Below are 26,458 nucleotides of genomic sequence, written 5' to 3'. Positions count from 1 at the left end.
TGTTGTGCTGTATGTTGTGGCCTGCTAGCAGCGAGCGTTCAATGACTGGTGACCTATCTGCATGTCCGAGCCGGCTGTGTTGGTTGTGATCCTTCAGTCAGGTCGTGATGCTGCATTTTTTAGTTCCTGCACCAAAAAAGGATGCCTGCCCTGGTCACCTCACAGACACTCATTAACATTACCAACCGCTGTCTATCAGAGGCAGACCTCTCTACTGGCTATAGGAGGAAACTTTGTTCTTACCCCTACCTTGATTTCTATTGAAGGAGATCATCTATATATATAAAATAATATGCCCTGACTGACTGACTGACTGACTCATCATCACCGAGCCAAAACTACTGGACATAAAGAAATGAAATTTTGGGTATACAGTACATTAATATTAGAGTGTAGGTGCCCACTAAGAGAGGATTTTACCGAGCTCGATAGCTGCAGTCGCTTAAGTGTGTCCAGTATCCAGTAATCGGGAGATAGTGGGTTCGAGCCCCACTGCCGGCAGCCCTGAAGATGTTTTTCCATGGTTTCCCATATTCACACCAGGCAAATGCCGGGGCTGTACCTTAATTAAGGACACGGCCGCTTCCTTCCAATTCCTAGGACTTTCCTCTCCTGTTGTCGTCAAAAACCTATCTGTGTTGGTGCAACGTAAAGCAAATAGCAAAAAAAAAAAAAAAAAAAAAAAAAGAAGAGAGGATTTTTGGATATTCTGTCACTTAGGGGTGAAAAGGGGGGTGAATAGTTTAAATGAGCATATCTATATCTCAAAAGCTTAAAAGTTTACAGATGTAAACATTGGTATTTATAATCCCTTTTAAAAATAAAGAAACACGTATTTTTTGTTTTTGAAAAATCCCTTAACGGGGGTGAAAAAAGGTTAAAAAAGAGGTTGAATACCTTTTCTCAGGATACTTATATCTCAAAAGCTGAAGATGTTACAGACATGAAAACTGGTATTTGGAATCTCATTTAAGTGGATTATCCAAAAACAAAAAATACACGTTTCTTTATTTTTAACTAGCTGATGTACCCGTGCTTTGCTACAGAATTCTACATTGTATAGAGAATTCTAGGTTAGCTAGTGTACACGTTGTGAGCAAGATTGTATGAAATTGCATAGCTCTTAATGTTACCCTAGAAACGCGACGGGGAAGTCACCAAACATCTTTTCTCATATAAAGACTGAGTTAGGGAATTTTCGCTGTAATGGTAGACCCGCTTGTGTACCATCAGTCACAATCAGGTTGGTGAGCTTTCATAATAATGGTAGACAGTCTCCACCTGCCTTTTCACATCCTCAGTCAGAAAGACTGTCTTAGTGGTTTTCCCAACTGAAATGGACATACATTACAATGACGTCAGTAGGAATGGCGCAATTAAAAGCAATGCTTTTATATGAAATACTCGATCAAATTAAAAACCACACATTTTTTCACTTTTAACGAACAGTATTATGCTGTTGATCTATCAGTCCAAAGTTTCAGAGCTGGAATGACCAAGCCGCAGACTGCCGTGAGCCGTGAACACACTTCGTCCCTTTTCGGCGTGGAGGGGTTCGATTAGTAGCGACTCCCAGGGCAAAAAATATGCCCTTTTACTAATCTGTTTCCTAGGAGTACCCCGATGTGTCAGAAAGTATCAATTCACTACACTGGCGGCGGAAAAATCTATCTTCACTGCCAATTTGCAATAAAATGAATGTAGAATTTAATAGAAATGAAGTGGAAGAAGCTTTTCGTAAGAAACGTCTCTTTTCAGGATTGAATTTTGAGTTATTTAGTGAATTGTGGTGATATAATTTGGAATAGCCCTAATTGTTATTCTAGACCAAGCCATACTACTACTACTACTACTACTACTACTACTACTGCTGCTGCTGCTGCTGCTGCTGCTGCTACTACAGGAAGAATATTTTAAGTGTTCCGACTTCTTCTCGCATGCCGTGGGAAGTCCCGAGCGACTTTTAAGGTGTGTTGTGAGGTTATTATCACGATGGTTAAATACACTATAGAGCAAAGAATATTTTTGGTCGAGTGTTATTTGCACAAGAAGAAGAAACCAGTTAAAAGGTGCCTTCGAAAATTCCGTAGACAATTTCCCGGCGTGACAGTACCATAAAAACGTTACATGCATCAGCTCGTTTACAAGTGGCGTAGTACTGGTTCCGTAAGCAATAAGAAAAAGAAGTGAAGGAGAACAGCTCTCACACAAGAGAGGTGAGAAGATATACAGGCAAGACTCCAGATCAGTCCACATAAGTCGCTTCGGAGATTAGCTCAGGAAAGTGGTATTTCACCTTCTTCAGCATGTAATGCAACAAAATTGTTACGTTTACGATCTTATCGGACTCATTCAGTCCATTACATACTGCCTACAGATTTCAATGCAAGAATACAATTTTGCAATTTGACGGTGTTGTTGATCCGAACTTTCTTTTTATGAGTGACGAAGCCTGGTTTCATTTGAGTGGATATGTCAGTTCAGAGAACAATAGAATATGGGATACAGACAACCCGCACATTTTACAGCCGAGACCTCTGCACGATTTGAAGGTGGGTGTGTGGTGCGCTATCAGTGCCCGACGAATTATCGGTCCGATATTTTTTCAGGACATGATTACTTCTGACCGTTATATTCATAATATTCTGCAACCATTCTTTGCTGAACTGACTGAAGAAGAGAAAAGGTACGGCTATTTCCAGCAGGATAGTGCAACGGCCCATACAGCGCGTAGCTCTATACGACGGTTACGGGAAGTGTTCGATGATGATCAGATCAGTAAAGGCTTATGGCCCCTTCGTTCGCCTGATTTAAGCACATGTAATTTTTATCTATGGGGAAATCTTAAAGGAAAGGTTTACCGGAATAATCCTCGAACTGCAGAAGAATTAAAAACTGAAATTAGGAACATTGTGTGTTCTATCGGTGTCCATGAACTACAAACTGTGTTTCGAAATCTCATTACAAGATGTGAAGCTTGCATTGCAGCTGAAGGAGATCACTTTCAGCATCGTCTGTAAATACTGGTGAGTTCAGTTTAATTTCCTAGTTGATTTATTTATTTATTTGTTTATATATTTATTTATTACTGGTGAATTCAGTTTAATTTCCTAGTTGATTTATTTGTTTATTCATTTACTTATTTGTCCAGAGCATCTATGTAGCCGGCGAGTTCAGTTTCATTTAGTTTCTATAGGCGTAATCATGCCGCTTCTTTGAGCCGACTATGCCTGCTTGTCATGGCGGGCACTGCGCTCGCTGTCTCCGCTTCCCAGCGTGCCTAATCCTCAGCACTCTGCTCTGTATTTTCAAATGAATCACCCTGTACTATTAAGTGAGCCTCTGCCTTAAGTATGCCCACTGGTCATTCGAAACATTGCGTCAGAGTAGGGATCGAATAGCTGGAATACTATGATGAATCAGTGTGTTACGTACCAGCTGTATCAGAAAATGCATGAACCAGAGGAATGTCGTACTAAAGAAGAAAGTTTTTTAACTCCCCAGCTACATCCCGCCGATATTCAGTCAGGCTATTATACACGGTACGCAGCAGTAATCCATCTATCGGAGTTGAGAGGCAGCATAAGAGACAAAGAACATCACAACAAACAATGGTCAATATACGGTAATGTTATTGTTAATCAATATTACGCGCTTTCTTTTTTTTTTTTTTTGCTAGTTGCTTTACGTCGCACCGACACAGACAGGTCTTATGGCGACGATAGGACAGGGAAGTGCTAGGAGTGCGAAAGGAAGCGGCCGTGGCCTTAATTAAGGTACAGCCCCAGCATTTGCCTGGTGTGAAAATGGGAAACCATGGAAAACCATTTATGCGCTTTCGATATTGTAGGCCTTCACATTAAGTTTTCTATCAACTCTGAAATACCACTCTTATCATAGTCGGTACGGTAAAACTGAATAAAACATAAATGACCGGAAATGGTATTTTCTATAACTTTTGTTATGTAGTACTTTTCGATAGGACCAATAACATAGGTATTTAAAAATTACATTTTAGGTGCCTTCCCCTAAACTACAATTTCATCCAGGGTGAATAAAATTGTTTAAAGCTTAGACTGTAGTTTCTTATTCCCCAACTCTATATACCGATTTTCATTAAATTCTGTTGACCCATTTTCTCGTGGCTCGGTGTTGATATGGACTTAGCAACAAAAAAACAAATTCATGAACATCTGTGTTATCATAGCCAGTAAGGTAAAAATGTATAAGACATAAATGGTCGGAAATTTAATTCTATATAACTTTGGTTAGAGCCTCCGTGGCTCAGACGGCAGCGCATCGGCCTCTCACCGCTGGATACCGTGGTTCAAATCCCGGTCATCCCATGTGAGATTTGTGCTGGACAAAGCGGAGGCGGGACAGGTTTTTCTCCGGGTACTCCGGTTTTCCCTGTCATCTTTCATTCCAGCAACACTCTCTATTCTCATTTCGTAACATCTATCATTCATTAATATGCCACTTTGGGAGTGGCGACCCCATCGTAATAATAGCCTATATATGATTCATTCATTACATCCCTGACCCGGTCACTGACTGGAAGGCAGGTTGTAGGTTTTCATTTTTCATTTTCATAACTTTGGTTATGTAGTATTTATCGATATGACCACTAATAATATAAATATTTGAGAATTAAATTTTAGGCCTTCCATTGCACTCAGCGCAAATTAAATCATTTATAGCCTAAATTGTAGTAGCTTATTCTCCGACTTTGCATACCAATTTTCAATGAGATAGGACCACTAATAATGTAAATATTTAAGAATTAAGCTTTAGGCCTTCCCCTAAACTACCATTTCACTCAGCGTGAATAAAATTGTTTATGGCCGAGATTGTAGCGACTTATTCTCCGACTTTGCATACCAATTTCTATTAAGATAGGACCATTAATAACGGAAATATTTGAAAATTAAATTTGAGGCCTTCCCCTAAACTACCATTTAAATCAGTGTGAAAAAAATTATTTATGACCTAGATTATAGCAACTTATTCCCCGAGTTTGTACACCGATTTTCATTAAATTATCTTTAGCCGTTTTCTAGTGATGCGTGTACATACATACATACGTACAAGCATACGGACAGACAGACAGGAAGACAGAAAGACAGATAGAAATTACGGAAAAGTAAAAGTGCATTTCCTTGTTACTGTGGACATGACCGATACAGAAATATCATTATTTTCAAATTCTGAGCAATGTACAGACAAAACTTTTATTTTATATATATAGGGGTGAATTTTTTCAAAAGACTGACTTATATCTACAGTATATCTCAGAAACGTAAATTGTTACAGATGTGAAAATTGGTATTTGGAATATCCTGTCAAAGTAAAGAAAATTTATTTTTTGAAAATCTACTTAAGAGGAACTGACAACATTTTTAAAATGAGAATACGTACACTAAATCTCATAAATTTAACACATTACAAACATGAAAATTGGTATTTTTGATCTCTTTCAAAAATAAAGAAACACATATTTGTTGTTTCCAGAAAAACTTAGCGCTATGAGGTTCAATCTAACATTTCTACAGATTTTTCTACAATTCGTTTGCCCTTAGCTTTGAATCGATGTCCATTTTAAAATGCCTCATTCGGTCGTTTGAGCACGCTATGATGTATTTGTGAAGTATCTGTGATATTTTGAAGGGGAGGAAAGAATGGGGGAAAGAAGACGTCATGCATTGTATTAGTTGCTATCTCACAGCGCGAGCGGTCGTGTGTGTGCAACCAGTGAGTAGCGATAGGGGAGACCTAACAGCGCGAGTGATCATATGTGTGTGATTTTCTTCAAATTGATTGAGGCAGCAAATTATTACTTGGTTGTTAGATGAAAATTACGTAGATCACATGAGTTTTCCTGGGAATAATTATGTGTTGCTTGCCTGAAAATGCTGAAAATAACATTAATACCACAGGATAAAGTTACCTATCTTTTACACCGTAAACCAATATACTGTAGACTTCATTAATATTCCAAATTGTGTTTGTGATTTAGTAAGTAAGCTGATTCGTTTATAGGCTACTTTTATCAGTTGGTGCTATTTCATTTGAAATAAATGTAATGTTTAAGTTTAACTGTATGTTGTATTCCAATAACATGTTAAAATTATCAGTGTCCAATAAAAACATTAAAATAAAATAAACATACAAAATTAATGATTTTATAAGAGAAATACAGTTGTTAGGTTCCACCTAACAATGTGAGTGATCGCGGGACTTGCCGATGCACGAGTGAACATGGGTTAGAAATGCAGAAACATATATTATTTTGTTTTCAGAAAATCCAGTTAGTTGGGGGTGGGGAAAGCACTGCTGAAGGGGTTGAATAATTTTTATGGGGATACTTATATCTCAAAATCTGAAGATGTCACAGACGTGGAAATAGGTATTTAAAATCTCCTTAAAAAATAATGAAACTTTACTTTTTCAACTTGAGAGAAGACCGTTTCTCACATGTACATTTCTACGTTGCATGGTCATCTTAGCCCCAGAAGGCAATACCACAAACGTGGTTTACAAAGAGATTCTGGGGTAAATGAAACACAATTTTTCTGTGAGATTTTGTACCTTAGGGATTTTCAGGTAATGTCTTAGTACAGTACCGAGGAAGAATGACTTTTATTGAATTACGAAGTCCTTGCGAGCAAAGCTACAGGTAACTGCTAGTTGTGAATAGTGAAATATGTAGTTATTCTCAATTTACCATCAGACCAGACAAAAGAAATCCATCATGAAGCCTCATGCATACTGAGAAAGGCCCCACCCAGTACTGAAGAGCAACTTCATGATTCAAGAGAGGACGGCCATAAAGACTCTGAACATGGATGAGACTGTACTCATTCTACCCGTGAAGAAAGGGAACACTAATGCCATCAGGGCTACTAATGATTACACTATGAAGAAGTCAGAGCCATTAGACCCAGAGACCTACTGCAGACTACTGAGAGTTGAAACCAACTGATTTCTTTGAACACCAAAAGCCTTATTAAGGCCTCATCACTGCCAGACAATGTGAAGAGAGAAACCTCCAAAAGTGAAGATCTATCACAGAGGCTATTTGGCTTACACAAGAATCATAATGACAACGTACCTCTACGGCCCATTGTGAGTGCTATTGGATCACCGAAACATCTGGCCACCTTACTACAACCTTATATTGGTGGCACACAGTCGTATGTCAGAGATTCAGGCAACTTCATAGAAAACTTGAAGAACATCAAGTTCGAAGCCTAAGACCTGCTTGTCATCTTTGAAGTAGTCTCACTCTTCACTAAAGTATGAGTAAACGAGGCCCTGGATCACATCACTCAAATTTTTTCCAAGAACGTCACCAACTTGTTCGACCGTTGCTCATCACAAATTATTTCCTGCTTAATGACGGTTTCTATAAACAAATTGATGAAATTGATGGTGTCACCATGGGCAGTCCTCTGAGTCCAGTGATAACAAATTTCTTCATGGAGAAGTTTGAGCAAACAGCACTCGAGACCGCACCACTGAAACCTAAAGTGTGGCTCCACTATACAATGACATCAGCATTCTAGTCAGAATACAATATTGATGATGATGATGATCATCATGATGCTTGTTGTTTAAAGGGCCTAACATCTAAGGTCATCGGCCCCTAATGGTATGAGATGGATGACATGATTTGATAATTAAAATTTTAAATTGTATCCACTGACTAGAGTTTAAAATAAATGCTGATAAAAAATGATTATGAAATTAAAACAATCAGTGGATCTAATTCACAATGCCTTATTTTCTAATAAAATTATGAAAAATAGAGGTGATAATTGAATAAGGCATTGCCTGGAAGTATATATATAAATCATGTTAGAAGCTAAAATAACACATTAAAATATGTAAACACGAACTAAAATAGAGTCAGTGGGATAAAAGCGCAGTTAACACAAATGCACTAAAACAAAGGACATTATTACACACGATAAAAAATACCACTATCCCTCATAAATTGGATGACGAGGTCTGCTGACTGCTCGTCATCTCGCAGGATGAGGGAGATGGTACTCGGGAGTGTTAGCCTATGGAGCAGATCCACTAGGTCCACGTACTCCATGTACCACAGTAAAATGATCAACGCGAGTACACACCGGAGGGGGTTCTCCTTTCAGTAAATGGGAGTGCGCTAGTATACCGTGGCCGATCCGAAGACGACATAATACCACAGCTTCCCCCCGAGAAGCCCGAAGGGAAGTCCTCCATACCTTCGTAGTACCTTTTAATGCTCTCAGCTGGTTTGGAAGTGGAGTAGCCTGCCACTCCATCTCCCAATGGGACATAACCAAATGTCTCAGCTGGGAGCGAATATCACTTGCTGGAACCTTGTAAGGAAATGGGGACAGTGTAACTGCCTCCTTGGCAGCCTTATCTGCTAACTCGTTTTCCTCTACACCTATGTGGGTTGGGAGCCACATAAACGTGATTCTGGTGCCGGCATCTGAACACCCGGCCAGCAGGTCCTGGATCCACTGCACCACAGGGTGCCGATGGAAACAGGTATCAGTGAACTGTGGCGAGCTCAAGGAGTCAGTACACAGAAGAAAGTGTCGGCGCTCATCGGACAGTGCGTACCGCAGAGCTTCACAGATAGCATAGAGCTCTGCTGTACATACTACAGTTTTCTGGGAGAGCAAAAAGAAACCTATCAGTATCAACAATGAACGTACAGCCCACTTTCATGTCTGTTCTCGAACCATCCGTGTAAACGATGACTGAACCTGGATACCGGCCAACAACAGACAGGAAGAGCCTCCAATAAATCAAAAGGTCCATGTTTTCCTTCGGGTCAGTGTGCAGATCCAGGATTATTTCAGGTCGTCACATTATCCACAGAGGTACCCTACTTGGTTGTCTGACAAGGCAAGGAACTGAAGTCACATTAAATAATCGGTGACTGCTATCCAAGCATATTCCAACCAACCGCATTGCTCGAGGACAAGCAGCGTAGAGCTGACAGTGTCCATAGTTGAATAAGCAAGGATTGCTTGGGGAAGTGGCATCTGTCACAAATTTGCAGCATACGACAGAAGCATTTGCTGGCACCTCAGGAGTAAAGGCGGCACAGCAGATTCAGCGAGCAGGCTAGCAATGGGGCTTGTTTGCAAAGCTCCCTTCGCCAACCTAACCCCGCTGTGGTGGATGCTGTTCAGTTTCACAAGGGTGCTTGGTCTTGCTGAGCCATATGCTGCACTGCCATGGTCTAACCTGTATAAAATATGTGCTCTATAAATTCATAGCAGCACCGTGCGGTCAGCCCCCCAATTAGTGCTGCTAAGAAATTTCAAGATGTTCAGCTTCTTGGTGCATTGCACTTTTAACCGCCACATGTGTGTCTCCCATGATAATTTGCTATCAAAAAGGAGCCCAAGTAATCAGTAAGTGTCAACTACAGGAAGAGCGATATTTCCTAAATAAAGCTCAGGATGCGAGTGAAGTGTGTGTTGCCGGCAAAAGTGGAGAACAGAGGTCTTTGCGGTTGAGAACCGAAAGCCATGTTCTAAGGTCCACTGTTCCACTCTCCTAATAGCTTGCTGTAATTGTCGCTCTGCCATATTACGCGAGCTATAGTGAAGAGAAAAATCGTCCACATATAGCGACGTTGTTACTGCTGAACCAGGGGAGCAACAATACTGTTTATGGCAATCACGAACAGAGTGACACTAAGAACCGATCCCTGTGGGACTCCATTTTCTTGAACATGGTATTGTGAATATGCCCTCGCTACTCGGACATGGAATAGGTGGAGGGACAAAAAATTTGCAATAAATACCGGCAAGTGACCTCGGAATCTCCATTGATGCAGGACTAAAAGGATACCATATCGTCATGTCGTGTCATAGGCCTTTTCTAAGTCAAAAAAAACAGCCACCAAATGCTGTTTGCGGAGAAACGCATCCTGGATAGAACTCTCCAGGCGTACCAAGTGGTCAGTGGTCAAGCCAGCAACTCGAAAACCACATTCGTACTCAGACAAAAGTCCTTCTTTCTCCAGACACCACACAAGTTGGTGATTTACCATCTTCTCAAATAGCTTACATAGGTAGTTTGTAAGACAAATAGGTCTGTAACTTCCTGTATATTTAGGATTTTTGTCAGGCTTAAAGACGAGAATGACTATACCCTCTCGCCACTGAGACGGAAACTCACCCTCTATCCAGATTCGATTGAATATACAAAGGAGATATAATAGACTATCCTCACTAAGGTGTTTCAACATCTGGTTATGGACATTGTCTGACTCAGGAGATGTGTCCTTGCAAAGCGCTAACGTGCTGCAGAGTTTCCACTCCATAAAGGGCACGTTATAGTCCTCTGAAGCTTGAGTGGCAAAACTAAGGTGATGACGTTCTGCCTCCACTTCAGAGCAAGGAAATCACAATGGTAATTCCTGGAGCCAAATACATCAGCGAAATAACTACCTAGATGGTTAGCAATCGAGAGTGGTTCAGTGACGATATGCCTGCAATGGAAATTCCCGGTACAGAAGATGAACTTGGATACCCGAAATCAGGCCGCACTCGTCGGCGGCGGGCTACGACGCTCGGTTTCGGCTCTCGAGCCAGCCAGCTCCCTGGTTGATCCTGCCAGTAGTCATATGCTTGTCTCAAAGATTAAGCCATGCATGTCTCAGTGCAAGCCAAATTAAGGTGAAACCGCGAATGGCTCATTAAATCAGTTATGGTTCCTTAGATCGTACCACTTTACTTGGGTAACTGTGGTAATTCTAGAGCTAATACATGCAAACAGAGTCCCGACCAGAAGTGGAAGGGACGCTTTTATTAGATCAAAATCAATCGGTCGGCTCGTCCGGTCCGTTTGCCTTGGTGACTCTGAATAACTTTGGGCTGATCGCACGGTCCTCGTACCGGCGACGCATCTTTCAAATGTCTGCCTTATCAACTGTCGATGGTAGGTTCTGCGCCTACCATGGTTGTAACGGGTAACGGGGAATCAGGGTTCGATTCCGGAGAGGGAGCCTGAGAAACGGCTACCACATCCAAGGAAGGCAGCAGGCGCGCAAATTACCCACTCCCGGCACGGGGAGGTAGTGACGAAAAATAACGATACGGGACTCATCCGAGGCCCCGTAATCGGAATGAGTACACTTTAAATCCTTTAACGAGTATCCATTGGAGGGCAAGTCTGGTGCCAGCAGCCGCGGTAATTCCAGCTCCAATAGCGTATATTAAAGTTGTTGCGGTTAAAAAGCTCGTAGTTGGATTTGTGTCCCACGCTGTCGGTTCGTTGAAGTTTAGTCCACACTTGAGATGATGGAGTATGTGAGGTTATAGACGACACAGATCTCTCTCATGAAGCTTTCTTACTTTGGCGAATAATAACTCGTGCCTTAGCATGGAGTTTTTTAAATGTTACCAAGTTGACCACAGTAGGCTGCCTACAATAACGTTTATGAGCACGACAGTGTTCTTTGAGAGCTGCTGCAATTTCTTTGAGTTTTCGGCAAGGAGTCCCTGAAAAGGTAGGAATGGACTCCTCAGCAGCAGCAGCAGCAAGAATAACTTGTGTTATGTAAGTTATTTCATTGTCTACGGTCTGCCTGATCTCAATGTTAAAGACACCTAGTAATGTGAAGTTTGGCCAATCAGCATGTTTAAGAATCCATCGAGGAGGAGCCTCGACGAATTTTTGTTTCAACAAAGTAAGGATAATGGGAAAATGGTCACTGTCACATAGATCATCATGTGTATTCCACCAAAACAGTGGAACCAACGTTCGGCTGCATAGACTTATGTCTATGCGAGAATATGTGCCGTAACATACACTAAAGTGAGTTGGTTCCCCTCTGTTCAAAATATGTAAATCCAGTTCTGTTACTAATGTTTCCAGCTCTCTTCCCCTGGGGCAATGCGTCTCAGAACCCCAGATGGGATGATGGTTGTTAAAATCACCAATAAGAGGATGGGAGATGGAAATTGATCTATAAGATCAGTGACATTATTTATGTTAAGAGGCTGGCCTGGTGGAAAATAAACATTATACATTGTTGCTATGACAGGCAGTGGTATCTGCACTGCAACTGCTTCCAGAGGGGTTCTTAGAGGAACCTCTTCGCTATAGGTAACAGAACGAACAAAAACACCCACGCCACCAGATGCCCGGTGAGCATAATATCGTTCTGTCGAGTAGAGTCTGAAATTCCTCAAGACCGTATGATGACCTGGCCTGAAGTTTGTCTCCTGAATACAGACTGTACTCACAGTGAACTCACTAATGAGCTGGCGCAGCTCAGCAAGGTGCCTGTCGTAACCGTTACAATTCCACTGTAACAGAGTCATAGTGTGGACTATAAGAAAGAGTGTTAGGTTATGAGCAACATGATGCTCTGAAACCTAAACACTATCAATATCAACATGTACATCCGTAGATGTATATGACAGCTCAACGTCCATCCCATCATCGACAGACGGTGGGACTGCCGCGCAGAACTGTGACACTTTCCGTGGCGTGAAGTCCCCATACGAGGGGAGCGTGCAGGTTTTGGAGCAGGCGTACCTGCTGGTGCAGACTCATATCCTCCAGATGGAGGTCATGATTCCCAGTTTACAGGAGATGTGTGGGAGCACCCGGTAAGGACGCTCCTCTTCTCCGCCTTCTTTTCATGTTGAGATGGGTTGGGAGATAATTTCCCAGCTCTGGTAGAAGATGCCACCTCCGCTGGCTTAGGCACGGCTTTTGTCAAACTCTTAGGGGGGTGAGACTTGGCCTTTCCTTCCCTGTTGTGCTGGCTCAGGACTGCCTGGTGGAACAGACTTCTTGTTGGTCGAAGGTTGGGTGCCCCTTCGAGCTTTTACTCTTTGCAACTTTACTCTCAGGAGCAACTGTCATCTTGGGCGCAGCGATCTTCATCGATAACGATGTTGTGAATGACGAACCTGGGAGACTCTGAGCTATCATGCTATAGTCCAGTGTACTGGCAGGTTTATTCGTGGAATTAATGCTTACGGCATGCTTCCTGGTAGGAAAGACCATCCAGGGTCTTGATCTCCTGGATCATATACGGAGTTGTGCACCCATCTGTGCCATGAGCTACTCTTCCACATGTACTACACACAGACTGATTCAAACAACGAGATACCATATGTCCGAATCTCGGGCATTGATAGCATCACATAGGAGGTGGGATGTATGGCCTCACATCGCAACGATAAGTTGTTACGTTGACTTTGTCTGATAATACTGACCACTTGAAAGAGACAATGAAGGCACTAGTGGCAACATCTTCAACGCTGACCTTGTGCATAATGCGCCGGACATGTGTCACGCCACGGTTCTTAATATCTTCCATCAACTCTTCTTCAGTGTTCAAAATAAGGTTGCAGTGGAAGATGACTCCGTAATTCATATTCAAGGATTTGTGCTCCTCTGCTTTGATGGGGATTTTGCCAAAGTGGTCGCACTTAAGCAACTGATTGGCTAGCAGTGCTGTACAAGTCTTCAAAAGCAAACTGCCGTTGTGCATTTTCGTGAGATCCTCAAGTTCGCTGTATACGCCTTCAATGTGCCTACTAAAAAGGATCAATTTTACCAGCTTAAATTCATGCCCATTGGTTCTGGTAGCAACCAGAAACCTAGGGAAGCTGGATCCCATTCCTTCATGCTGCACATGTTCCCAGGGAGTTGAACCCCTCAAGGAATCAAAAATTAAAGACTTTGGTGGGGGACCACCTTGGGTAGGTCGATGACATTTCGAAGCCATGCCCGAAATCATCCTACCCGAATGCCACCCACTCCAATCAGGGGTCTCTGTAGCCGAACCAAGCAGCCAAGGCAATACCCACCTGGTCATAGTCGATACTGCCCGGGGTCCGATGTTGGACAATGCCTAATGCGGAATGACTGAGGCAATGAGCACTAGGACTCCCTTCCTCCAGTCACCCCCAATAGCATGTACCCCATAGCATGTACAGAGCACTAAATATAGAGAAAAAATAAAATATTGATAATAAAATGTCTTTCTGGCATTCGGCTGTGCGGGGACCTGTGTTGTCAGGTGGATACTACTGCAAGGGTACATGACGCTCCCACCCACCAATCCCTGGATGGTCACAAATGCGGGCTTTCAGGTGTAATCACACACGTAAGAGGCCCATCTCTGAGCAGCACGCCCATCAAAAATTTGGAATTGGTCTACAACTAACCCTCAAAAAACAATAAAATATAAAGAGGGAACCATGGCCACATGATCCTTTTAGTCGCCTTCTACGACAGGCAGGGATTACCTGTGAATGTATTCAGCCCTGTCATCCACAGGAGGTCCAATACATGATATCAAACCGCAATCTATGTCCGCGCCTAGGTTGTCCCTTTTAGTCGCCTCTTACGACAGGCAGGGGACACCGCAGGTGTATTCTACATGTGCATCCCCCTTCCGCAGGGGGTGAATACAATATTAAGCGGCTGGAATGTTATGGTTAAAAGCAATGCTATTACATGAAATGCTTTATCAAATGAAAAATGTCAGTTTCTCACTTTTCATGAACAGTACTGCACTGGCATTCTAACAATGCCAAGTTCCAAAGCTGGAATGACCCAGCCACCGGCAGCAGTGAACACTGTCCTGCTGTTCTCCATTTCCCTCATTCCTATCATCATCTCAGAGCAGGGATTGAATAGCTCGACTGCTATGGTGAACCAGTGTTCCATGTACCAGTTGTTATTAGAACATTTATGAACCAGAAGAATGCCATTTTAAAGTAGAAAGTTATCTACCTTTCCAACTACTTCCTGCCAATATTCAGGCAGGCTGTGCTACTTAGGATGCAGCAGTAATCCCATCTATCAGAGATGAGTGGCTGCAGAAGAAACAAAGCAATTAAAAAAACAATAGTCGGTGTAATGTTACTGCTGATCAATTTTTTTGGGCATTTTATTTTGTAGGCCCTCACATTTAGTTTTGTGATATCTGATGCCATTTCTTTTCAATTTCAACTTAGATAATTTATAGCTGTTAGGTTCTTCAGTCTGCCAAGATTAATTTATTTAAAAAATTTTGAAACTAACTGAAAAAAGAAAATATATGATAACAGAATTATAACCTGAAAAGAGAAACAACTTCACTGAAAATAGAATAACATGATTCGTTCTTGAATGAATATCAACAGATTCTAACAAATCACATTTGAAAATATGAAATGTATAAACATTTACGTTTAAATCCTTTCATACAACAGTGCTTCCTCACTCCTTGACTCCTTGCTAATCTAGCATAGAATGCAAGGTGATGTAATACTCTGTTATTGGCATGAGTCCAGCTCGCTAATTTGTCAGTTAGCATTCCATTACGTCATGCTCCAGTTCTGGTTCTCTAGATCTTGTAAACTCCTAGGCTGCTGAAGGTGGTGTTCAGGTGGTCCCAGGCATGTTTGATGGACAGTGAATCTGACAATCATGCATACCATGGAAGTTTGGCAATATTGTGAAGGCATACCTGTGGTACCTTTGCTCTGTGTGGCTGAGCAGTATCCTGCTGGAAAATGCCTCTTGGAAGACCTGTCATGGAGGGTAATACACGCAGCTGCAAGATGTCCTATACATATCGCTCTGCTGTCTATGTCCCTTGTATCACTGCTAGGGGTGACTGACTATCAAATGTGATGAATCAGCACACCAGCAGTAGGGGTAGTATGTCATGCCACAGCAAAGGCAAAGCCTCCAGACATGAACACAGCTGTCATCAGCGCAGAAAGTAAACCTAGACTCATCACTAAAGACAACCTGGTTCCAACCCATGCCAGGCCAGGTTTGCGATTTACAACACCACTGTAAATGGAGACGACAGTGGTTGGTGTCATTGGCAGGACATATAACTGATGATGTGTGACTTCATTTCTTCAACCAAGCACCTGGAAATGGTTTGACAGATAAACTCCTCTTCTGGTGGTCAGTGAAGGGTATGCTCAGCCCAACCACCATGTGTGCATACCCTCACACATCTACTGGTCCCAACACATCCTAACAGTTTTCTAAGAATGGCCTAGTTGACGGATGATTCGCTGATACGCCTCAAGCATTCCAATGATGCACCCCCTCTCAGATGTTATCACTGGACAAAATCTCTTTGATTGCATCATAGAAGCATGTCAAGTGGTGAACGAACTTTCCACAACTGGTAGCAGCATTCCACTACATAGAAGTAGCCTCTGAGAGCCAGGTCACCGGTGGCAGCAAGTTTATGGTCTCTTGTTGCAAGAACATTCAACTAATCATTTCAGTATGCTAATCATTTAACTACCTGCTAGAGAAGTAACTGCATGCTAAGCTCTGCAGCAAAATGACAACTCCTTCAGGTTATGCAATATTTTTTGCAAATGAGTGTGTGTGGAGAAGGAGGTTCTGAAGATGAAAGTTGAAGTCAAAAGGAAGAGAGGACAGCTTAAGAAAAAAATAGATGGAGTTAATCGGGGAAGACCTCAAGAAGAATGATCTAGAGGAGGAACTGGCTAAAGAGAGAAGGAACTGGAAGAGGATCATTAAAAACAGTGATCCTTTATAAAATGGAATAAGCTGCAAGAAGAAGAATAAAAAAAAAAAGACAGAACAAAATGGAAGAGGATCATTAAAATCAGTGAATTTGTATGGAACGGGATAAGCTGAAAGAAGACTATGTTCCTGTTTTAAGAATCAGTACTGTTTTTGGAAATATGTCTCATTCTCAAGACTGATTCTACAGCCTTGAAGAGCTTTTAGTATAGGAACAATACTTACCCTATGGTGTTCCACAAGCAGATTCAATCCTATAGAATCTCCAATATTTCACGTGCACGAGTGGTGTGTAGGCATGTTGTTCAATACGGGACACTTTTCTGTGCATCAGTGGAATAATTTTCTACTTATGTAAAAGTAGTAGTATCAGTGGCAGTTTCTGGTATAGCGCAATGGAGCAGTGATCCTCCAGTTTATATCAAACTGTACTCAATTACGTAATTTTCATAACTCCCTTGTCAATCTCGAAGCTCTTGCTCAGTCCGTCTGTCCGTAATATACTCTTACTGGCTTTTAATTCATGTGAGCTGCGCATGGTCTGTGGCTAGATACTCGTCTGAAATGAACCCCCTTGAAAGGCGATCTCTCCGTCCATACTTAGGCGAAGGGAGTGGCGAGGTGCGGGGGGGACATCGGCCAGCACTAAGGCAAGACCAGTATATCGCAGAAAAGGATATCTGTACTTTACGCATGCGCAATATGCCACTCTCTCAAGTGTCTCGCAAGTTGTGTTGTTGGGGTATGAGCCTGCTATCTGTTGCCCTCACGAGAATTTAATTAGGCAACAGAGAATAGTGCACGTAAGTAGCGCTAGTGTTGAAAAGCATCATTACTATCAAAAGTCACATTAAACTGCCAAATTCCAATTGATAGCTTGTCCCAAATATATCAATACTTACTAAACATCTATTCATTTGCCTTCTTTGGAATAATTACTTTTTGGAGAGAAACTTAACTTAAAAGTCATTGAGGCAAAGAATAGTGGCAAGGAATGAATGCAATGAAAACTTTTAAATATTAAGGTTATACCAATGAAAACTTTTAAATATAGTTGTTACCATTCCTATGGCAACATCGGAAGCAGAAAGGTGCTTCTCTACCCTGAATAGCGCAGCACAATGACCGAGGATAGACTTAATCTTCTTGCTATGTTGTCAATTGAAAAGGACTTTGTTCGAGACTCTGCGGACTTCAATGAAGCAAGTTATAGATAAATTTGCGTCCTTCGAGGAGAGCAGGATGGATTTCTGAATAAGCTGTCTGCATAGGGTAAGCTGATTGTGAAACATTGTCTGCTTCTCTTGTATTTGATCACATATCTAAAACTTCTGTCATCTTATTTTAGGAGGTTACGGCCAATGATGGATGAGGTGCTTGGGGAGAGGGGAAGAAGAGAGATTGTGGGGGGGGGGGCAATTTTTTCTTCTTTTGAACCCCGAGTGGTGAAAGTCACACGCCGCCACTGAGTAGTATCTCTGTCTCCAGATTGAAGAGGGTGGAATTGACCTGAGGTTAGATGGAAACAACATCCAAAAGGTGGAATACTTCAGGTACCTGGGATCGATTGTTGAAGAAAGTGGAAATGTAGAGAAAGAAGTAAACTACTAGATTTGAGCTGGCTGGAGAAACTAAACAGAGGTGACAGGAGAGCTATGTCACTGAAGAATATGTGTGAGATTGAAGTGGAAAGTTCATAAAATAATAGTGAGACCAGTGCTGCATGTGCAACTGAAACATTATCTCTTACTAGGGCAAATGTTGGCAAGTTGAAAGTTGCTGAGTTGAAGATGCTGTGATGGATGTGTGGAGTGACCAAGATGGACAATAAAAAAACAGCTGAGGTATGAGTGATGCTGGTAACACTATTCCTTGTGCAGCCAGTCAATGTCATAAATAGTATGAAAGGTTATTTAGTGAATATATTATCAGTGACTTTGGCATACTAATAAGTAAAACTAAAACATGCCTCATTTCTCTAGTATGTCTCTTTAATGATGCCACTGAGTGAGTTGTATAAGCAGTTTGAGTGACGTAGCTGTGAGTTCGCAGTCGGGAGATGATGGGTTCAAACTCCACTGTCGGCAGGCCTGAAAAGGGTTTTCCATACTTTCCCATTTTCACATCAGGCAAATCTTCATTAAGGCAATAGTCACTCACTCACTTTCTTACCATTCCTAACCCTGTCCTATCCCATCATTGCTGCAAGACCTGTCTGTCACACAAGAAACAAACTTTTTTAGACCTGTCTGTGTTGGTGCAATGTAAAACAAATGGAAAGAAAATTGTGATGCCTAGGTTTTCTATGACAGGTGATGGTGGAGCTGTTCAGGATCTAAATAGCCTTTGAGCTGAGGACTCACCATACATACATACATACATACATACATACATACATACATACATACATACATACATACTTACTTTCTATCTTACAAAAATTATTACCATTGATTATTTATACACAAAAAAACATATATGAAGGATGGTCAAGTGCTATATATGTGATGAGTCTTGCTACATGGTGTGGAAACATGGACCTTCAAGAACATATCAGTGAAATCCTTGGAAGCCTTTTTAAATGTGGATCAACCAGCGGATGCTCAGGATTTCGTGGGTTGCTCGACTAATGAACCAAAAAGTACTCGGAAGGGCAAGGGCAAGTCGGGAACTCATTCGAACAATAAAGCTCCGGAGATTTCTTACCTTGGTCACATCCTCAGAAATGACCATTACCTAATCTTACAACAGACTGTACAAGGAAAAATACAGGGTCGAAGAGTTGTCGGAAGAAGGCGAACACAGTGTCTCAGAAAGATAAAAAAATGGACTGGAATTCACAGTGTTGAAAGACATTTCCATCTAACAAGAGATTGCACAACATTTGTCAATGTCAGGTGGGGAGGGGGGGCCTGATATGGTACTTCGAAGAAGTAGAAGTAGAAGAAGACGAAGAATAAGAGGAAGAAGAAGTAGTGAAAGTCAAGGTCAACTACCACATTCCTGCAATGATTCCCAGTTCCCTGAATGATTTGAATGCATGTTGTTTATGAAATAACATTAGAGTGCATAGATTACAACTTACCATCCTCAAGTGTTTGAGACACAACTTCATTGGACATAGGTCCAGGTCCCTTCTCGTTGAATGCTTGAAGTACAACTCCATATTTGCGATATTTCTGAAGCCCAGATAAAATAATGGAACCAGATGCACTTCCTTTATCAGTAACGGTAGTGAAAGTATATCCAGTTTGTCTACCTAAACTGAAACACAATGAAGTAATTAATAAATGAAGAAATGTTAATAACTGGCATTGCTTCTTGGTATTACTTATAAGCACTGAGTAAAGAATACTAACACATGTTCTCGATAGCCAACATAGTAGCCAAGAATATCACCATTCCACAAGTGTTGTGGTGGTGCAGACCATGTCACTCTCAACTGATCAGAGGCAATAGCTGTTACTGCCAAGTCTTGTGGTTCACCTGCTGGTGCTTCTCCTTCTGTGCGCAGGAGCACAGGTTCACTGGGCTCTCCTGCTCCAAGTTCATTCTCAGCGAGCACACGCAGGCGATACAAAGTAGCTGGTTGCAGTCCTGTCACTTCTGCCATGAAGTCAGTACCTGCAGGACTGCTCTGCCATCCTTCTGAGAGAGCTGGAATTTTAGAATATCATCAAGTATAACAGTGAAAACAAATGGTTGGCATTACATTATGAATTAAGATTGCATGTAATGGAAATGGAGACCTGACAGAATCAAAGGGGAAATGCACTTGAGGAAGATTTCTACTTTTATGCATGTATATTTACTATCTCATTTTCTGAATAAGCAATTATTTCTGTAACCAATGGTTAAAAAATTGACCATGAAAGCCTCAACTGCTACGGGAATCATTTCTGTACTCTATTTTATTGTTCATGTCTGGTATTTAGCTCTGTGAAACAGTAACAGGACATGGAAATGTTTTTGAGGAAAGCTTCTCATAAAGTGGTGTTCCCTTTTCATAAATAAATATATACCACTAGCTGACCCGTGCGAATATTTTGCACAGTATTGTGATCAGTCACCGAATGGTAGTATGTGGAAATAATTAAATGAAGTATTTATTTATGAAAGGTATTTAATTTTGAAGAATATTAATAAATATCAGTCTCATTTTAAAAAGTCATTATAATTATAAATGCAATATATTTACTTGTCAAATATTTAGAAAATAGATATTAAATATAGTTATTGTCTCTGTCAGATGTGAATTTTGTTTTTCAAACTTCTTTACTTTATGAAACTTCTTTGAAAACAATGGTAGCAGTTATAATATGATTATCGTTTACTTTTTGGCTGTATGTGTCTTTAACACAAACACAAATATTGCTGAATCTATGAACTCATGAAAAAGTCACATATAACTGTCCATGTGAAAAAAAAAAAAAAAGGTTCTAATAAATATATTCCGCCCTTTGAAGCTCATGACATTGTGATTTATTAATGATCATAGTGAAGGCTACTTTTATTGGGAATTGTTTTCTTATCATTTGGAAAGGCACGGTCGGATCAGAAGCACAGTTTTATCGAAGTGAATTAATTTAGCAGTGACGATGGATTCACCTAAGTGAGTTAGCACTAATCCTGTACCATTAATTAACCTCTGATCTGTGTTAATATTTCTAATTAACATAATAATAGCATTTTTCTTTAAACACAATTCATGAGGTGGTAAACCAGATGTATTTTAGGAGTAATTCAAGAATTACATGGCATACAATTGAACATTGTTTATTTCTTCATGTTGGACAGAACCAGAACTGAGATAAACCTTTTCCTCTCCAGATAACAAATTGGAAATAACATACAGTATTCATTAATTGTTGTACAATCATTACTTTCTGGACATAAAATTGCCATTGAATAGAATTGTGAAACATTATGTTCAATGATTTCTGTGGCATTGAATATGGTGGTAATAATACTGTCGTAACTACAATAACAATGTTTTGGAATTTTGATCACTTCATTGTATTGTCTGTTTGAACTTATAAAACACTATTACCCAATTTTAGTAACCATTCAGTGAAAACGGGATCATCATTAGCCCTCATATTTTGAGTCAGGTTATGAATTCTAACATGAAAGTATAAACGTGATCGTTTAACTGTATTTTCAACGATGGCTGTTCTACTGGCATGTCTAACAACGGGTAATACCTAACGGAAATCTCCACCAAACAGAATTATTTTGCCTCCATAAGGGAGATTATTGTTCATGATGTCCTTTGAAAGTCAACTGACGATGCTTAGTGCGCCTTTAAGAACCACTGAAATCTTGTCCCAAAAGATGAGGTCTGAGTCACAAAGAAGTTGTGCACTCTTGGTGTGAGTGCGAATTGATGAGACCGATGTATTCAAGATGGGTACAGGAAGTTTGAAAATCAAATGTGATACGCATCCCCCTGATAGGAGATAGGTAGCAATACCCGTCCATGCAGCTGGTAAAACAACCTTGTTTTCACCTCATAAAATGTGGTACAATGTTTGGTAGAGAAATGTTTTACCAGAGCCCCCTGGTCCGTCAATGAAGTAACAATTGTGAATTTTATTTCTTACTGCTTGTAAGACTTTCTCAGCTATTATGTTCTGTTCTACATTTAGCTTTTCATAAGCTGTCTTGCTGTTCATACTTTCTACTTCTACTTTTTTTTTTGCTAGTCGCTTTTACATCGCACTGACACAGATAGGTCTTATGGCGACGATGGGATAGGAAAATCCTAAGAGTTAGAAGGAAGCAGCCATGGCCTTAATTAAGGTACAGCCCTAGCATTTGCCTGGTGTGAAAATGGGAAAACACAGAAAACCATCTTCAGGGCTGCTGACAGTGGGATTCGAACTCACTATCTCCCGGATGCAAGCTCACAGCTGCGCACCTCTAACCTCATGCCCAACTCGCCCAGTCTTCTGCTACTATATAGGCTTCTGTTGTATGTTATGGAACAGTCACAACAGGGATTGGTAGCTTGAATTGTTGGCAAGATTTGCCATGATATTTAAAATAATTCTCAAATTCTTGCAGTGTGGGGTTGTAGGCATCTGAAAATCTTCTGAAAGTGCGTTCTAAAGTATTGTCCTCAACTGAGGTATATTGGCAAGAGAACAAAATATGCAGATGATACCGAAAAGCCATCTCAATTGTTTTGGCATTTTGTATCTGGCAGCCTCCTGCAAGCATTCTTTCCATTCGGTATCGTTAATGACTAAGTGTAATTTTTCTGCAGCTTGTTGAAATGAGTTACACGGTGTCCATGTTTCCACAAACAAATTGTAGTGATCGATTTCAGATTGTAGCACAAGTTGCTAGCTCAAAATGTCTACCCTCTGTTTGAGGTCTTTCTGTCCACATCATTTTGACGTCATCGGCAACTTGCTTTGTTATTGGCTGTGAGTGATGTAATGTAACCTCCACGATTATTATTTCTTGTTTTGCAGTGTTATTTACTTTTTCTATTACTTATTATTGAGTTTCTATTCTCTTAAGGCTTACACAAGATTTTTTCTGTTAATGGTTTATTATTGGTTTGTAATTTAAAATTAGTCTCTTTCAGTGTTATGTTTTCCTGTGTTATTCGCCATGCATTACTCTCAACATATGTACTGCACCTGACTTTCTGAGCAGGACAACTTGGGCTGATCAACCCCTCGCCAGAACTCTGCAGCTTTGGGCTAATCAACAAACATCAATGGTGCTGACTAAGCCTATGTCAGGACACAGAACTAAGGACAACTCGGGCTGGCTTAGCCCACACTATCATGAGCAGTACCTTGCTGATACCTTAGCGATGGTCAGACTTTGCTTGCTCTCTTAACCATTTTCTTGCATTGAACAGCTATGCATGGACTTGTTTGCATAACTCAGCCACGCGTCATGCAGCCGACTTCAAACTCAACATGAACCTGTTTGCTGGACAGGCACCTCTTGTCCTTCTTTAGCTTTAAAGGCTAAAACAACTGTAAGCTGTCTTCAGCTCAAACTATGTATACAATCAATAATGGTCACTAGTGACTCCAATTCTTTCTTATGCAGCTTTGCTACATTTTTGCAAGTCTTAATTTATTTAAGAGGCTCTGCCTCTAATTTGGAGACTTTTGTACTTTCTTTGGACAGTGACCCATTTCATATTCTCAATTACTCTTGGGGCTGGTAAATTATGATTTATATCTTAAGCTGCTTAAAAGTTGTTAAATTGCCATTTTTGGCATTTTTTGTAATATTTAATCGCAGTCTCAACTGCATTGCAATTTCAGGACTTAGTCCTTCTATTTAAATGTTTATTAATCACCTTTTATGGCATCATCTTAATCTTTCTGAAGTCAAAGTTGTCTTTGTTCATCACTGCTGGAATTTATTCTTCTGCGATCTGTGATACGTTCAAATGGTGTGGATTTCCTCTGGTTTGAGGTCTCCATCATGGTATGCCTGTTGTGCTCCTTGTCATTGTAAAATGAATTAACTGATCAATGTTATTGAGGTTAGGAGCAATAAAAGTATACGACTCTTATTTGATTTAATTCAGTTCCTACGTGATAGATTACACTTGTGTAAAGAATGTTAACTACTCCAACCAACAGCTGCCATGCGAATGTAATCTTCAAAATGACGTCTAATAATTGTGTCACAGTACCCATCCAATATGAAAAGGATTATAGTTAAATAGATTTTAAATAGATGCCACCTTCTACATTCTTTAAATAATGTAAATAACTCCAACTGACAGCTGTCATGCATGTTAGTTAAACAGATTGTTAACAGATGGTGCCTTCTACATTCTTTATGTAAATATGGTTTTTACACTTCTGGAATTTCTTCTTCTGCAATCTGACACACGTAAGTTAGGAGCAATAAAAGTATATGATACTTCCTCAATTTAAAAAAGATTGTAAATAGATGGCACCTTATACATATTTTAAACAGTGTAAACAGCTCCGACAGCTGTCATACACATTAGTTAAACAGATTGTCAACAGATGGCACCTTCTAATTCTTTATGCAAATAAGGTTTTAGAAATAAAGTTTTTACAAAAATATTATCTTTAAACTATTTGTTTATTTTTTGTCATTAGCAGAGAACGTAATAATCAAAATGATGTCCCAATCATTCATTTTGATAAAGTATTAAGGAAGATATGGTGTAGCAACTAAAAACCACTTTTGAGAAATAATATACCGTATATGATTCTGGGGAGACAGGCCTGAACAATCCCAGTTTTTTTTTTTTTTTGCTAGTGGCTTTATGTCGCACTGACACAGATAGGTCTTATGGCGATGATGGGACAGGACAGGCCTAGGAGTTGGAACGAAGCGGCCATGGCCTCAATTAAGGTACAGCCCCAGCATTTGCCTGGTGTGAAAATGGGAAACCATGGGAAACCATCTTCAGTGCTGCCAACAGTGGGATTCAAACCCACTATCTCCCAGATGCAAACTCACAGCCGCACGCCCCTAACCGCATGGCCAACTCACCTGGTCATCCCTGTTTTATAGATGAGTGTAAAGTCATCTACAGGGCATGAAGGACCATGGAGGTGTGGAAATTAAAGCATTTCACTATCCATAACTTTGACATTAAGTGGGATATTGTGTTTAGCTCTGCTTTTACCCCTGGGAATTAAACTGTAATTGTTTTGGTGTAGGCTGAGTAAATCTCAGGGCCATGTGCCTCTCCAGAAGTTGACTTCCTAATGGGGAATAGATCCCATGTCCATCCAGGTAAACTGAACATGCCTTAGCACCTTGGCTAGACAGCCCCTAATTAAGAAGCAACAACCATTTGCTAGAGGAGTTCTGCACAGGCTGGAAGATAACACTGACGTACTACTACTACTACTACTACTACTACTACTACTACTACTACTACTGCTGCTATTGTTGTGTCCAAAGTTTTCCAGTTCTTGCATCATGAATATAACATTACATTTATACATTTCTCTTGGTGTCATAGTTGGGTCCTGAAGAAGTTGAAGACACTCATTGCTAACCATCTTATGGTGCTACCAATCTTGTCTGGAAAATTAGGCAGATTTGTGTTCAAAATCTGAGAGCACACATCTACATGTTTTAGCTTTTACTTGTTTGAAACTGTATTAACTTGTGTCCTTTTGATGGCTGTAGTTGGTAAAACAAGAAATTCTGGAACCTTATGCTGGCATAGACTGAGATAAGGCATAATTTCAACATTTACAGCCAGTTGTCATGGAAAAATCCAGTGTGAACCAAACATGCTGGATGGGCACTGTCATTGATGTTAATCTATCCTTGATATTTGAACAACTGCAGCTACTTATTTCTGATGTGTTTGTCATTTGAGTGAATTTAGTATGATTTCTAGGAAGCATTCCATCTTGATAACCTGTATTCTTAATATTAAATACCAACAAGTCATTAAGGTAGTTTTATGAAACGCAGTATTTTTGGCTTTATTAAAATTTATTAATCCACTCTCACAATTATTGATTATATTATTGCATGATCATGTTCTGTAAGCTGTTCCTGACTGTTTGACTAGCTTTACAAATATTATAAATCTGCATTTAATATGGAAAATCTTAATATCTGCATTTAAAATGGAAAATCTGAAAATTAACATTCATTAAATAAAATACACACTCGTCGGACCTTGTACTCACACTTACTTGTTACCTGCTTACTTACACATACGTTATTTGAAGGGCGCCAGCTGTCACTCAGTACAGCAATAATAGAATGAGACTCTTGACTATCTCTAGGGTGTGGGGTAATAAGCTTACTTTTGACAACATACCATATAAGTTCTGGGAAAAGGAGATTGGCGTTCGGTTTCCCCATTAATTTTGAGGTTAAGATATTTTACTGTCAATGAAATGAAACTATGAATTCGTTTGATAGA

The 26,458-nt window shown here is 40.4% G+C and overlaps 1 protein-coding gene across 1 annotated transcript in view; it reads right to left on the bottom strand.

Moving 5' to 3' along the window:
- The window catches only part of LOC136862916 (cell adhesion molecule Dscam2), a 476,298-nt gene that overhangs the window by 144,018 nt on the left and 305,822 nt on the right, over nucleotides 1-26,458 (bottom strand). The window contains exons 14-15 of the mRNA XM_067139195.2: nucleotides 19,905-20,202; nucleotides 19,631-19,809 (exon numbers count right to left, since the gene is read on the bottom strand). Coding sequence (XP_066995296.2) covers nucleotides 19,631-19,809; nucleotides 19,905-20,202 — 477 coding nt within the window. The remainder of the gene's footprint in view (nucleotides 1-19,630; nucleotides 19,810-19,904; nucleotides 20,203-26,458) is intronic.

The sequence above is a fragment of the Anabrus simplex genome, chromosome 2 (genome assembly GCF_040414725.1).
Source record: "Anabrus simplex isolate iqAnaSimp1 chromosome 2, ASM4041472v1, whole genome shotgun sequence".
In the NCBI taxonomy this organism is placed as follows: Eukaryota; Metazoa; Arthropoda; class Insecta; order Orthoptera; family Tettigoniidae; genus Anabrus; species Anabrus simplex.
Note: the sequence above shows the minus strand (reverse complement) of the source record. Positions and strands in the feature narration are given on the sequence as shown.